Source organism: Hyla sarda, chromosome 13, assembly GCF_029499605.1.
Source record: "Hyla sarda isolate aHylSar1 chromosome 13, aHylSar1.hap1, whole genome shotgun sequence".
NCBI lineage: Eukaryota > Metazoa > Chordata > Amphibia > Anura > Hylidae > Hyla > Hyla sarda.
Genome location: NC_079201.1, coordinates 9564168 through 9577242, shown reverse-complemented (window position 1 = coordinate 9577242; position 13075 = coordinate 9564168). Strand labels below are relative to the sequence as shown.

The 13075-nt window shown below is 51.3% G+C and overlaps 1 protein-coding gene across 6 annotated transcripts in view; it reads left to right on the top strand.

Annotated features, from left to right (window-relative positions):
- Positions 1-13075, top strand: part of LOC130297561 (uncharacterized) — a 50564-nt gene that overhangs the window by 22006 nt on the left and 15483 nt on the right. For 2 of the 6 annotated variants that reach the window (XR_008849586.1, XM_056550144.1), the window contains exon 3: positions 12502-12564. Coding sequence is in view for 1 of the 6 variants with exons in the window: in XM_056550144.1 (XP_056406119.1) it covers positions 12514-12564 (51 nt within the window). In the remaining 5 variants the exon portion in view is untranslated. Of the gene's footprint in view, positions 1-11004; positions 11294-12501; positions 12565-13075 lie in introns of those variants that run through there. The other 4 variants (XR_008849588.1, XR_008849590.1, XR_008849589.1 and 1 more) reach the window with 4 other exon arrangements.

Sequence of the window (13075 nt, the reverse complement as noted above, 5' to 3'; positions counted from 1 at the left end):
ACCTCTCAGCCGGAATGTTGGACCACTCTTCCTTTACAAACTGCTCCAGGTCTCTTATTGGATGGCGCCTTTTCCCAACAGTAATTATAAGATCTCTCCACAGGTGATCAATGGGATTTAGATCTGGACTCATTGCTGCCACTTCAGAACTCTCCAGCGCTTTGTTGTCATCCATTTCTGGGGCTTTTTGACATATGTTTGGGGTCATTGTCCTGCTGGAAGACCCAAGATCTCGGACACAAACCCAGCTTTCTGACACTGGGCTGTACAGTGCGACCCAAAATCCATTGGTAATCCTCAGATTTCGTGATCCCTTGTAAACATTCAAGGCCCCAGTGCCAGAGGCAGCAAAACAACCCAAAACATCACTGACCTCCACCATATATCACTGTAGGTGCTGTGTTCTTTTCTTTGTAGGCCTCATTCCGTTTTCGGTAAACAGTAGAATGATGTGCTTTACCAAAAAGCTCTATCTTGGTCTCATCAGTCCACAAGACGTTTTCCCAGAAGGATTTTGGTTACTCAAGTTCATTTTGGCAAAATGTAGTTTTGCTTTTTTATGTCTCTGTGTCAGCAGTGGGATCCTCCTGGGTCTCCTCCATAGTGGGGTCCTCCTGGGTCTCCTCCATAGTGGGGTCCTCCTGGGTCTCCTCCATAGTGGGGTCCTCCTGGGTCTCCTCCATAGTGGGGTCCTCCTGGGTCTCCTCCAAAGTGGGGTCCTCCTGGGTCTCCTCCATAGTGGGGTCCTCCTGGGTCTCCTCCATAGTGGGGTCCTCCTGGGTCTCCTCCATAGTGGGGTCCTCCTGGGTCTCCTCCATAGTGGGGGTCCTCCTGGGTCTCCTCCATAGTGGGGTCCTCCTGGGTCTCCCCCATAGCATTTCATTTAAATGTGGACGGATAGTCAGCGCTGACACTGATGCTCCCTGAGTCTGCAGGACAGCTTGAATATCTTTGGAACTTGTTTGGGGCTGCTTATCCACCATCCAGACTATCCTGTGTTGACACCTTACATAAATTTTTCTCTTCCGTCCTCGCCCAGGGAGATTATCTACAGTTCCATGGGTTGGTTTACAATTAAGGTAAACCACAATCAGGGTAATAAGACAGGTATGCATTCAAAGAGAGGGTCACACCGGACCCAACAGTCATAAAAGCAAATACGATATATAAGTCCTCGTTCGAGCGCAAACAGATCGCCGAACAACAGGCAATCACAATCCAAATTACAGTGAAATAAATTAGTACGATTGTCAGCATGGTGCAAAACACTCACTCCCACACACAGGGGCCTCCTCCACTTACCACTCCTGACATCCTTCCAACTTCCAAGCACACATACCCACACACACAAAAAAGAAAAAGGGGAAGGGGGGGGGGGGGGTGTAAGATGACATGGAGAAGCATGGAAGAGGTAATTGAGGAAGAAGAATATAGAAGCACGAGAGAATCAACCCCTGTCATCAGAAAGGCGGAGTGGGCCCAAAGTGTTGCTGAGAGAAGCCAAAGAGTACCATTCCGTACGACGGAACGGCAGTACAATTTCGTCTATTTGTGGTTTAGTGAAGTGGGCAGCCAAGAAGGTGCGCCATTTAGCAAAGAATTTCCTAGCATCCCTCTCACGATGCCTCTCCGTGTCCAGTCTATCGACCTCCAAAAAGTCCTTAAGATCTTCCACCACTGCCGCCAAAGACGGCATCGCGGGTTTGATCCATTCGCGTAAAATTATGCGTTTAGCCACCAGGAGTATGACATGAATGAACCTGGGTAGTGACCGTAGGCCTGTCTCTTCCATAATGGATGCATCAACAGACTTGAACAGGAGAGCACGCTGTGTCAATGGTAAGCTGACCTTCCAAAACTTGGATATGTATTCCACCACCTCCCTCCAGAATAGCTGAATTTTCTCACAGGACCAGATACCATGCAGAAAGTCAGTAGCAGGTGCGTTACATTTCGGGCATGACGTGATCCTGTCAGGAAATGCTGCCGAGGCCGGGATGTTAAAGCCCAGATAACCAAAGTGCATCATTTTAAAGTAAGATTCCCGCCACCTTTCATTTATGACATTCTGCCTAACCTTTGTCCATCCTTCCAGTATGTGTTCTCTAGTCTCGGGGTCCTGCAAGATAGCTTCCCAATTGTCAAAAAGAGTGTGTTTAGAGACTCTCAAAAAGCGTTCATTGAAACATCTATACAAGGTAGAGATGGACAACTTTTTGGGCTGCGTCCCTATCAAATCCTCCAGGGGTGAGGGCCGTAATTCCGAACTCGGATCCCGGAGCCTAGAGGCACAGAAGGACATCATTTGTGACACCTGGAGAAAGTGAGAGGGAGACATGTCAAATTGCTGTAGGAGCTCGTTTGTGTTAAACCAGCGACCTGCCTCAGGATGCATTAGTTGCCTAGCGGTGCTCAACCCTTTGCGCTTCCACTGAGTAAACAGTGCATTCTCCCTACCCTGGGGAAATTCCGGATGACCCCACAGATGTAGCCTCCCAGACAATAGAAAGGGTAGATTGTAGACCTTGCGTACTGACCGCCATGTCACTACCGTGTCCCTAATCAAGACAGAGCGTTTTATATGTGCGGGCAGGCATGATAATTTAGAATGCAAGCAGGACACCAAATTCCAGGGGGATGCGTAATCCGCCTCCACCTCAAAATTGGAGTGAAAGCTGGATGTATAAATCCAGTCCAAAACATGTCTAAATAGGCACGATAAATTGTAGCCTCGGAGATTGGGGAAACCCACTCCCCCATCCACTCGGTGAAGCATCAATTTTTGGACAGAAATGCGAGGACGCCTGCCCGACCAGATAAAGCGAGTAAAGGCTGAATTAAGAGTGTTGATGTCCTTGTGCTTCAGGAGAATAGGTAAAGTTTGCAGATGATATAGAAGTCTAGGAAAACTAATCATCTTTACCAGGTGGTATTTGCCCAGGAAAGAGATTGGCAGGTGACTCCATTTTTGTAGTTCGTTGCAGATCTGTTGGAAAAGTGGGGGGTAATTCAAGGTATACATGGACGGGGACTTCCCTATTTTGATTCCTAGATACGTGATGGAAGATTTAAGGAGCCCCTCTGGGATATTGAGTGCAGCCCAGTAGGAGGAGGATCCCGGGGTTCCCAACGACAAGAGTTCACTTTTAGATTGGTTAATTTTATATCCCGAGAAAGTCTCAAAGTGAGTCAACGTTGACATCAGGTTAGAGTAATGAGCCTTGGGATCTGCCATGAAGATAAGTATGTCGTCTGCAAAGAGAGTCAATTTGACCTCCGTGTGTTGAATAGGGATACCACGATAAATCGAGGAATCCTCGAGATATCTGGCCAGAGGTTCAAGTGCTACATTAAATAATAGCGGAGAGAGTGGACATCCCTGTCTCGTCCCCTTAAAAAGGGGGAAGGAGGGGGAGAGGACACCGGACGTGAACACCCTTGCTTGTTGCGAGGAATATATACTGTGCAGAAAGGTCCGGAAGCTCCCGGTGATGTCCATCTTGTCCAGCACCATCCCAAGCCAGTCCCATTTGACGTTATCAAACACCTTTTCAGCGTCCAGTGCCAAAAGCACTGGATGTTCATCCGGTCTGGGGCGGTGCTGCACCCTATCCAGGACCGCGAGGACCTTTCGAATATTAGTCACAGCTGAGCGATTACGTATGAAGCCCACTTGTAAGGGACCAATCAATGAAGGGAGGGAGATACTGAGGCGATCCGCCATTATTTTAGACATTAATTTGAGGTCTTGATTGATTAGCGAGATGGGGCGATAAGATTGGGGGAGTAGGGGGTCCTTACCCGGTTTCAGCAACAGTTTGATCGTGGCCGTGTTGGAGTGAAGGGGGAGAGAGCCAGTGCGCAAAACATGGTTGAAGTAGGATGTCAGAGGAGTCGCCACCTGTTCCACCAAGATCTTATAAAATTCGCCCGTGAACCCATCCGGGCCAGGTGCCTCTGAGTTGTGAAGGTGTTTGATCACATTGCGCACCTCCTCCTCTGTAAAGTCAGCGTTCAAAAGATCACGCTGATCAGAGGTCATGGTCGGGAGGGTGACCAACTCCAGAAACGCCCCGCCAGCAACCATGTCAGCAGGCGAAGTAGCATAAAGCGCGGTATAGTATGAGCAAAAGAGGGAGTTGATAGTGTTGGGGTCGGAGTGCGTCGTGCCCGATTCGTCCCTTAGGGAGGAAAAGTGTTGGGGAGAATGTCGTCCCTTGGCAAGGCGTGCCAAGAGGCGGCCCGATTTATTGCCGAATCGAAACAATTCCGCTCTAAAACGGGAATAAGTCGCCATACATTTTTGCTCTGACCACAGATCAAAGGTCGTCTTGGCTGCCTTCCAAGCCTGGCACAGCGCCGCCGAGGGACGAGAAATATAATCAGTGTAGGCCTTCTGTAGCGCCGTGCTAGCCTCTTGAAAGTGAAGAAGAGATTTCTTCTTCACCGTTGACATATAAGCAATTAGGCGACCCCGTAAAACAGATTTAGCAGACTCCCAGAAAAGTGGTGCATTACTGGTATGATTACCATTATCCCAAGTAAACTCTTGCCACCAGCTTCTCAATGAGTCCGCGAAATTGTCGTCCTTATACATGTAAGCAGGGAAGCGCCACTGGAAGTCGGACCCTTTCGGGAAAGAGTCCGCTAGGAGCAATGAGATGGGAGAGTGATCTGAAATCACCATGGTATGTATGTCCGTGTCCGCTACCCGGGGCACTAAATCGGGGGAAACCAGCAGGTAGTCTATACGGGACCATGATGAGTGGCTGTGTGAAAAGTGGGAAAAGTCCCTACTATCTGGGTGCATTAACCTCCACATGTCCTTCAGACCTACCGAACCCAGAAAGGCCCCAAACACCCTGTCGTTCGTACGAGGAACCGTCCTGTCAGCCGTCCCACCTTTCCTATCCTCGTCTGTCGTAGCCACAGCATTCATATCTCCTCCTACAATCTTATTAGGAAGCGTGTCCGCTAAGAGTCTGTCCTCCAAAGCCTGAAAGTAAGGTCTATTATCTCCGTTAGGTGCATAGCAACAGTAGAAACTAAAGTCACGGCCCTCGAATCTAACGTGAGCCCACGTCCACCGCCCCTCTGAATCTGTTTCATGTGACACAATCGTCCCCCCAAAATTTTTGTGAAGAAGCAGTAACGTACCCCCCTTACCTCCTACTGCCGGGGATCCCAGAACAGAACCTACCCACAGTTTGGACATGCGTGCAATATCGTCTGCGGCTAAATGGGTTTCCTGTAGCATCACTACATCAGGATGAAGACGTTTCAAATGTCTAAGTATCTGCATCCTTTTGTTAGGAGAACAGAGCCCCTTCACATTCCACGAGATGATTCGCATGTGTCACGATCCCGGCTGGTAGGAGGTGGATTCTCTGTGCCAGAGAGGGATTGGCGAGGACCGTGCTAGTGGACCGGTTCTAAGTCACTACTGGTTTTCACCAGAGCCCGCCGCAAAGCGGGATGGTCTTGCTGCGGCGGTAGTGACCAGGTCGTATCCACTAGCAACGGCTCAACCTCTCTGACTGCTGAAGATAGGCGCGGTACAAGGGAGTAGACAAAGGCAAGGTCGGACGTAGCAGAAGGTCGGGGCAGGCAGCAAGGATCGTAGTCAGGGGCAACGGCAGGAGGTCTGGAACACAGGCTAGGAACAAACAAGGGAACGCTTTCACTAGGCACAAGGGCAACAAGATCCGGCAAGGGAGTGCATGGGAGGAGGTCAGATATAGTCAGGGACCAGGTGGAAGCCAATTAAGCTAATTGGGCCAGGCACCAATCATTGGTGCACTGGCCCTTTAAGTCGCAGAGACCCGGCGCGCGCTCGCCCTAGGGAGCGGGGCCGCGCGCGCCGGGACAGGACCGACGGAGAGCGAGTCAGGTACGGGAGCCAGGGTGCGCATCGCGAGCGGGCGCCACCCGCATCGCGAATCGCATCCCGGCTGGAGGCGGTACCGCAGCGCACCCGGTCAGTGGATCTGACCGGGGCGCTGCAGCAACGAGGATGAGGCGAGCGCTCCGGGGAGGAACGGGGACCCGGAGCGCTCGGCGTAACAGTACCCCCCCCCTTGGGTCTCCCCCTCTTCTTGGGTCCAAAGAACCTGAGGATCAAAAACACAATTCTTTCGTGATGAGGTCCGATGCACATTAGGAGGGGTTCCGTGCGGTAACGCACGGCACAGTCCAATCTTTCATTGTTAACACAATTGATGTAGAGGGGTCTGGCGAGACTGGTCACAGGGATGTTGAACCTGTTGATAAGAGAGGCCAAAAAAAAATTTCCTGCAGATCCGGAATCCAAGAAGGCCATAGTAGAGAAGGAGAAGGTAGAGGCAGATATCCGCACAGGCACAGTAAGGCGTGGAGAAGCAGAGTTGACATCAAGAACTGTGTCACCTTTGTGCGGAGTCAGCGTACGTCTTTCCAGGCGGGGAGGACGGATAGGACAATCCTTCAGGAAGTGTTCGGTACCGGCATAGTACAGGCAAAGATTCTCCATGCGGCGTCGTGTCCTCTCTTGAGGTGTCAAGCGAGACCGGTCAACTTGCATAGCCTCCACGGCGGGAGGCACAGGAACGGTTTGCAGAGGACCAGAGGAGAGAGGAGCCGGGGAGAAAAAACTCCTCGTGCGAACAAAGTCCATATCCAGGCGGAGCTCCAGACGCCATCCGGAAAAACGCATGTCAATGCGAGTGGCAAGATGAATGAGTTCATGTAGGTTAGCAGGAGTTTCTCGTGCGGCCAGAACATCTTTAATGTTGCTGGATAGGCCTTTTTTAAAGGTCGCGCAGAGCGCCTCACTATTCCAGGACAACTCGGAAGCAAGAGCACGGAACTGAATGGCGTACCTGCCAACGGAAGAAACACCCTGGGCCAGGTTCAGCAGGGCAGTCTCGGCAGAAGAAGCTCGGGCAGGCTCCTCGAAGACACCACGGACCTCAGCGAAGAAGGACTGGACTGTGGCTGTGGCAGGATCATTGCGGTCCCAGAGTGGTGTGGCCCCAGACAAGGCCTTTCCAGAAAGGAGACCACGGCAGAGTCTAGAGTCCTCATCAAATTTGTCCGGCAGGGACAAGCAGGGGTTAGGAGCGGCCGGTTGCTGCGAAGGAGTTGCAGGAGCCGGCGGAGGAGATGGTTGTTGCAGCTGCTGTGTCTGTGACTGAAGTTGCTGTATCTGCGGCAGCAGCTGCTGTATCTGTGACTGAAGTTGCAGTGTCACGGTGGTCAAGTATGCCAGCTGGTGATTTCGTTGGGCAATCTGTCGGGCTTGCTGGGCGACCTGTCGGGCTTGCTGGGCGACCAGTGTGGGGAGGTCGGCGACAACTGGCAGAGGAACTTCAGCGGAATCCATGGCCGGATCTACTGTCACGATCCCGGCTGGTAGGAGGTGGATTCTCTGTGCCAGAGAGGGATTGGCGAGGACCGTGCTAGTGGACCGGTTCTAAGTCACTACTGGTTTTCACCAGAGCCCGCCGCAAAGCGGGATGGTCTTGCTGCGGCGGTAGTGACCAGGTCGTATCCACTAGCAACGGCTCAACCTCTCTGACTGCTGAAGATAGGCGCGGTACAAGGGAGTAGACAAAGGCAAGGTCGGACGTAGCAGAAGGTCGGGGCAGGCAGCAAGGATCGTAGTCAGGGGCAACGGCAGGAGGTCTGGAACACAGGCTAGGAACAAACAAGGGAACGCTTTCACTAGGCACAAGGGCAACAAGATCCGGCAAGGGAGTGCATGGGAGGAGGTCAGATATAGTCAGGGACCAGGTGGAAGCCAATTAAGCTAATTGGGCCAGGCACCAATCATTGGTGCACTGGCCCTTTAAGTCGCAGAGACCCGGCGCGCGCGCGCGCCCTAGGGAGCGGGGCCGCGCGCGCCGGGACAGGACCGACGGAGAGCGAGTCAGGTACGGGAGCCAGGGTGCGCATCGCGAGCGGGCGCCACCCGCATCGCGAATCGCATCCCGGCTGGAGGCGGTACCGCAGCGCACCCGGTCAGTGGATCTGACCGGGGCGCTGCAGCAACGAGGATGAGGCGAGCGCTCCGGGGAGGAACGGGGACCCGGAGCGCTCGGCGTAACAGCATGTCTCTAAGAGCAAGGAGAGAAGAAAAGAGAGGGAGAAAAAATAAAAAAAAAAACACAATCAGGCAAGCCTCTCAAACACCACACACACCACACACTCCTTCAATGTATACCGACACCCCTACTACCGTTAGAGACTGTCGCCCAACCAACAATCCAGGGACCGGGCTCGAGGCGACTAAGCTCTAACTTGTCTAGTTAACACAAGAACTGAATTTGCACTACGTGCGTAAAGACCGTCGGTCGACCGTCAGCACCATGCTCGGGACTTCGCTTTTTTCTGCCAGAAAGTGTGCGGACCTCCCGACTAAACATACAAGTGAAAACATAGCCAGGTGAACTTCAACCCCAACCTCCCCCACCCCCACCCACTGAATTATTAGCCCGCTACCCCTCAAAAGAAATCGGCAGTCTCAGGTCCAACAAACCCAGAATCCCGGTGGAGGAGCAATATCATCCTCTAGTCCAACATAAGTGCAAACACTGCTCCCCTGAGGACGCCAAGGACCCAAAAATGAACAATAACAGAATAATTACTCAGGATACCTATACCCCCCTCCAGCTATCAGCCCTGTACAGCAGAGGAACACATGGATAAACAGGGGAGTGATCAGGAGACATCTTGGAGTGTACTCCCCCGTCCAGATGAGCGAGCAGGGAGAGGTTCAGTAGCGTCTCTCTGGGACCTTCTCATACAATCATGTCCAGCCGGACTAAGCAACGCTGCCTCCGCTGCGGCTGGGGTTCGGTAAACCGAGGAAGTCCCGTCTTCGTGAAAAATGCGCAGGATAGCAGGAAACTGTAATTGGAATTTGACTTTCCTATTGAACAGATCGGAACAAATGCCACTGAAGGCTCTGCGCCTCTTAGCAACAGGTGCAGAAAAATCTTCGAAAATAAGAATGCGACAGTCCCGAACAATTAGCGGTGCAGTGCGCCTCCGAAAGGCTCTTAGGATGGATTGTCGATCATTATAGTCCAACAGTTTGAAGATGACCTGGCGTGGTCTGCTCTGCTGGCCAGGTTGAGATGAACGAAGGGCGTCAGGTCGATTCCCCAAATCAGGTCCCAGTCTATGAGCCCTTTCCACCCTACAGTAATGATCCAGGCCCAGAGCCTCGGTCAATTCAATCTCGCACAAGTGCTGAAGGTCTAGGGAGGGTATCCGTTCAGAAAGTCCCACAATACGCAGGTTATTTCGCCTCGAGCGGTTTTCCAGATCATCAAGCTTAGCCCAGAGGTTGGCGTTTTCCTTCGCTAGGTCAGCAACTTGATTAGATAAATCAGATTGGTGGGCCTGAAGATCAGTAACATCAGAGCGCACTGCAGCCACTGACATGTTAGTTTGAGAAATGTCTCTTCTCAGTGAATCAAAGGACGCCTGCAGCGTTGCTTCCAAGGACTTCTGTATGTCTGGGACAATCTGCGCCATTATCTGTTCAGCCAATGCTTTAAAGTTGACAGTCTGTGGTGTAAAGGCAGGCTGTGGATGAGCAGGGACAGATGAGCTCCCAGGGCTGCCCAATAGGTTGGTAGGGACGGGCTGCATGGATGAGGAGGTGGGGGGGGGGAGAACCCACCTGCAACTCTGCTGGATACTGAGAGAGAGGAGGACCAGAGTTGGGGGGCCTGTTGGACGCCATGATGCCCCTTGCACCCCCTGAGGGGACCAGGGAGGGAGATGCAGGCGTCCTAAGTGAGTTACAGTCCTGAGCAGGAGACAGAGCCATCGGCGGGGGATCAGCTGGCCCCACCGGGGAAACACTGACCTGCGCTGGGTAAGCAGTACCTCCGATATGGGCGCTCTCCACTTGCAGGGTGCGAGGCTCGGTGAGGACGTCCTTCGCTGCTGGAGATGCCGAGTCCGAAGAGGGAGCACTGAGTTGCGCTGACGAGGCCGCCACCGGAGAGGAGCAGAGCTGTCCAGCAGGTACCGGGCTCCGGTGGGTGGGAGACTGCCCGTAGGAGAAGCGGGACAGGCGCTTCTGCAGTGTTCGCGTTGCCGACACCGACCCACGTGGAGCTGTCGCCGCGCGCTTCGCTGAAGTCGGGCGGGAGATGCGGGAGGCCGGTGATTCTCGGGGTCGGCGGAGCAGGTAACGCTCCATACATCAGGGCTAGAGAGTGTAGCGGGTATCCGTGGGTACCGGGGTCCCGGAGGGGTCACAAGGCTGTTAGAGAGACCGGATAAGAGTCAGGAGGCGCGGGAGCTCTGCTAGCCGTGTCCTCTCATGGCAGTGCCGGAACCGGAAGTCTCCTCCTTGTGATTGTTGATATGTTTTGGTTCTCAGGTCCTCAGACAGTTCTCTTCTCCTCTTACTGTTGTCCATGTTTACTGTTGCACACACAGACACACAATGCAAAGACTTAGTGAACTTCTCTCCTTTTTATCTGCTTTCAGGTGTGATTTTTATATTGCCCACACCTGTTACTTGCCCCAGGTGAGTATAAAGAAGCATCACATGCTTGAAACAATCTTATTTATCCACAATTTTGAAAGGTGCCAATAATTTTGTCCAGACCATTTTTGGAGTTTGGTGACATTATGTCCTATTTGCTTTTTTTCCTCCTTTTTTGGTTTAGTTCCAATACACACAAAGGGAATAAACATGTGTATAGCAAAACATGTGTTACTGCAATCCTTTCCTGTGAGAAATACTTAACTTTATAGAAACATTTCAGGGGGGACATTTACGGCCATGACTGTATATGTATCTCTGCCGAAGGCTGGCCAGGCATGCTGGACGTTGTAGTTTTGCAACAGCTGGAGGCCCCCTGGTTGGTAAACACTGCTCTATATAGATCTGGAAATCCCCTATACATGTCAGTGTTATGACTTCTCCCTGTGACGTGCGCTGGGTTGGGAGGTACAAATACTTAATGTAACTTTTTCCTGTTGTAGTGTTACTTCTCGTGTGATCCCGCCCTCCTGCCTGCCTGTTACTTCCCTGTGATCCCGCCCTCCTGCCTGGATTTCAGTAGTGTGACTTCCCTGTGATCCCGCCCTCCTGCCTGCCTGTTACTTCCCTGTGATCCCGCCCTCCTGCCTGGATTTCAGTAGTGTGACTTCCCTGTGATCCCGCCCTCCTGCCTGCCTGTTACTTCCCTGTGATCCCGCCCTCCTGCCTGGATTTCAGTTTCGAGTCTCGAGTTCATTCAGTCCTGGAGTTTCTAGAAGGTAAACGGTGTGGACCGGCGACCTGACGGTAAGATTCCCTACAAGACATATCACAAGCCGCATCCAGGCAGTACGTTTCTATAGGGGCTTCCTGAAAGCATTTAGATCGGTGGTCTTCAAATCGGGGATGTTGAAAAACTACAACTCCCAGCATGCCCTGTGGGGTGGAGACCACTCATTTAGATGACAGATCTGCTGAGACTCATAATTGCATTTAGATAAGTATATTGCTTACTCCGGGCGGAAGCTTCAGCATTATAGTAAATGTCTATTTTGTGTGTACTAGGCATTAAAACAGTGTTTTCTATACAGCGTGCCTCCAGCTGTTGCAAACTACAACTCCCAGCATGTCCATTCCAAACAGTGTCTCCAGCTGTTGCAAAACTACAACTCCCAGTATGCCCATTCTAAACAGTGTGTCTCCAGCTGTTGCAAAACTACATCTCTCAGCATGTCCGGACAGCCTTCAGCACTATATTAAAAGTCTATTTTGTTTGTTCTAGGCATTTAAACAAAGTTTTCTAAACAGTGTGCCTCCAGCTGTTGCAAACTACAACTCTTAGCATGCCCATTTTAAACAGTGTGCCTCCAGCTGTTGCAAACTACAACTCCCAGCATGCTCAGACAGCCTTTGACACTATATAAAAAGTCTATTTTGTGTGTTCTAAGCATTAAAACAGTGTTTTCTAAATTGTGTCACCAGCTGTTGCAAACTACAACTCTCAGCATGCCCATTCAAAACAGTGTGTCTCCAGCTGTTGCAAAACTACAACTCCCAGCATGTCAGGACAGCCTTCAGCACTATATAAAAGTCTATTTTGTGTGTTCTAGGCATTAAAACAGTGTTTTCTGAACAGTGTGCCTCCAGCTGTTGCAAAACTACAACTCCCAGTGTGTCCGGACAGCCTTCAGCACTATATATAAAGTCTATTTAGTTTGTTCTAGGCATTTGAACAAAGTTTTCTAAACAGTGTGCCTCCAGCTGTTGCAAACTACAGCTCTTAGCATGCCCATTCTAAATAGCATGCCTCCAGCTGTTGCAAACTACAGCTCTTAGCATGCCCATTCTAAACAGCGTGCCTCCAGCTGTAGCAAACTACATCGCCTTCGGCTGTCCGGGCATGCTGGGAGTGGTAGTTTTGCAACAGCTGGAGGCACCCTGTTTGGAAAACACTGCATTAAGGACATAGATTATATAAGTATAGTATCCTGAATATTTTTATTTTTGTATATCAGTAGTTGACCACCATGGAGAGCCACGATACGGAGCCAGAAGCCATGGACACGGAGGAGTCAAATGTAAGTAGCGCTCGCTGTCGTCATAAAAATACGTTCCGTAAAGTGATGACATTAAGGCCATGTTCACACGATCGGAATTCCGCACAGAGATTTCGCAGCAGCAGAGTCCCATTGATTTAAATAGGATTCTGCTGCGCTGTTCACATAGCAGAATTCCAATTTCGACATGTCAATTCTTTCTGCGGAAATGCATTGCCGTCTATGAGACTGCGCATTTCCGAGCGGTTCTAGTGCCGCTCTCCATGCGGACATTCCCCTGTGTGAACATAGCCTTAGAGATATTGGTGCTAGTATGGAGAAATGCATTAAAGGGGAGTCCACAGGATAGGAGATCAGCGTCTGATTGCGGGGGGTCCGACCACTGATCTCCTGCCCAGCGCCCCAGTTCTTGCTACGGATGGCACCCGCTACATATATTTATTTAGGAGCACCAGGAGTGCTGTACAGAGGCCTCTCCAGTGCTCCCATAGAAATGTATGTAATGTGTACAATCTGTAGCACACGGTCCTCT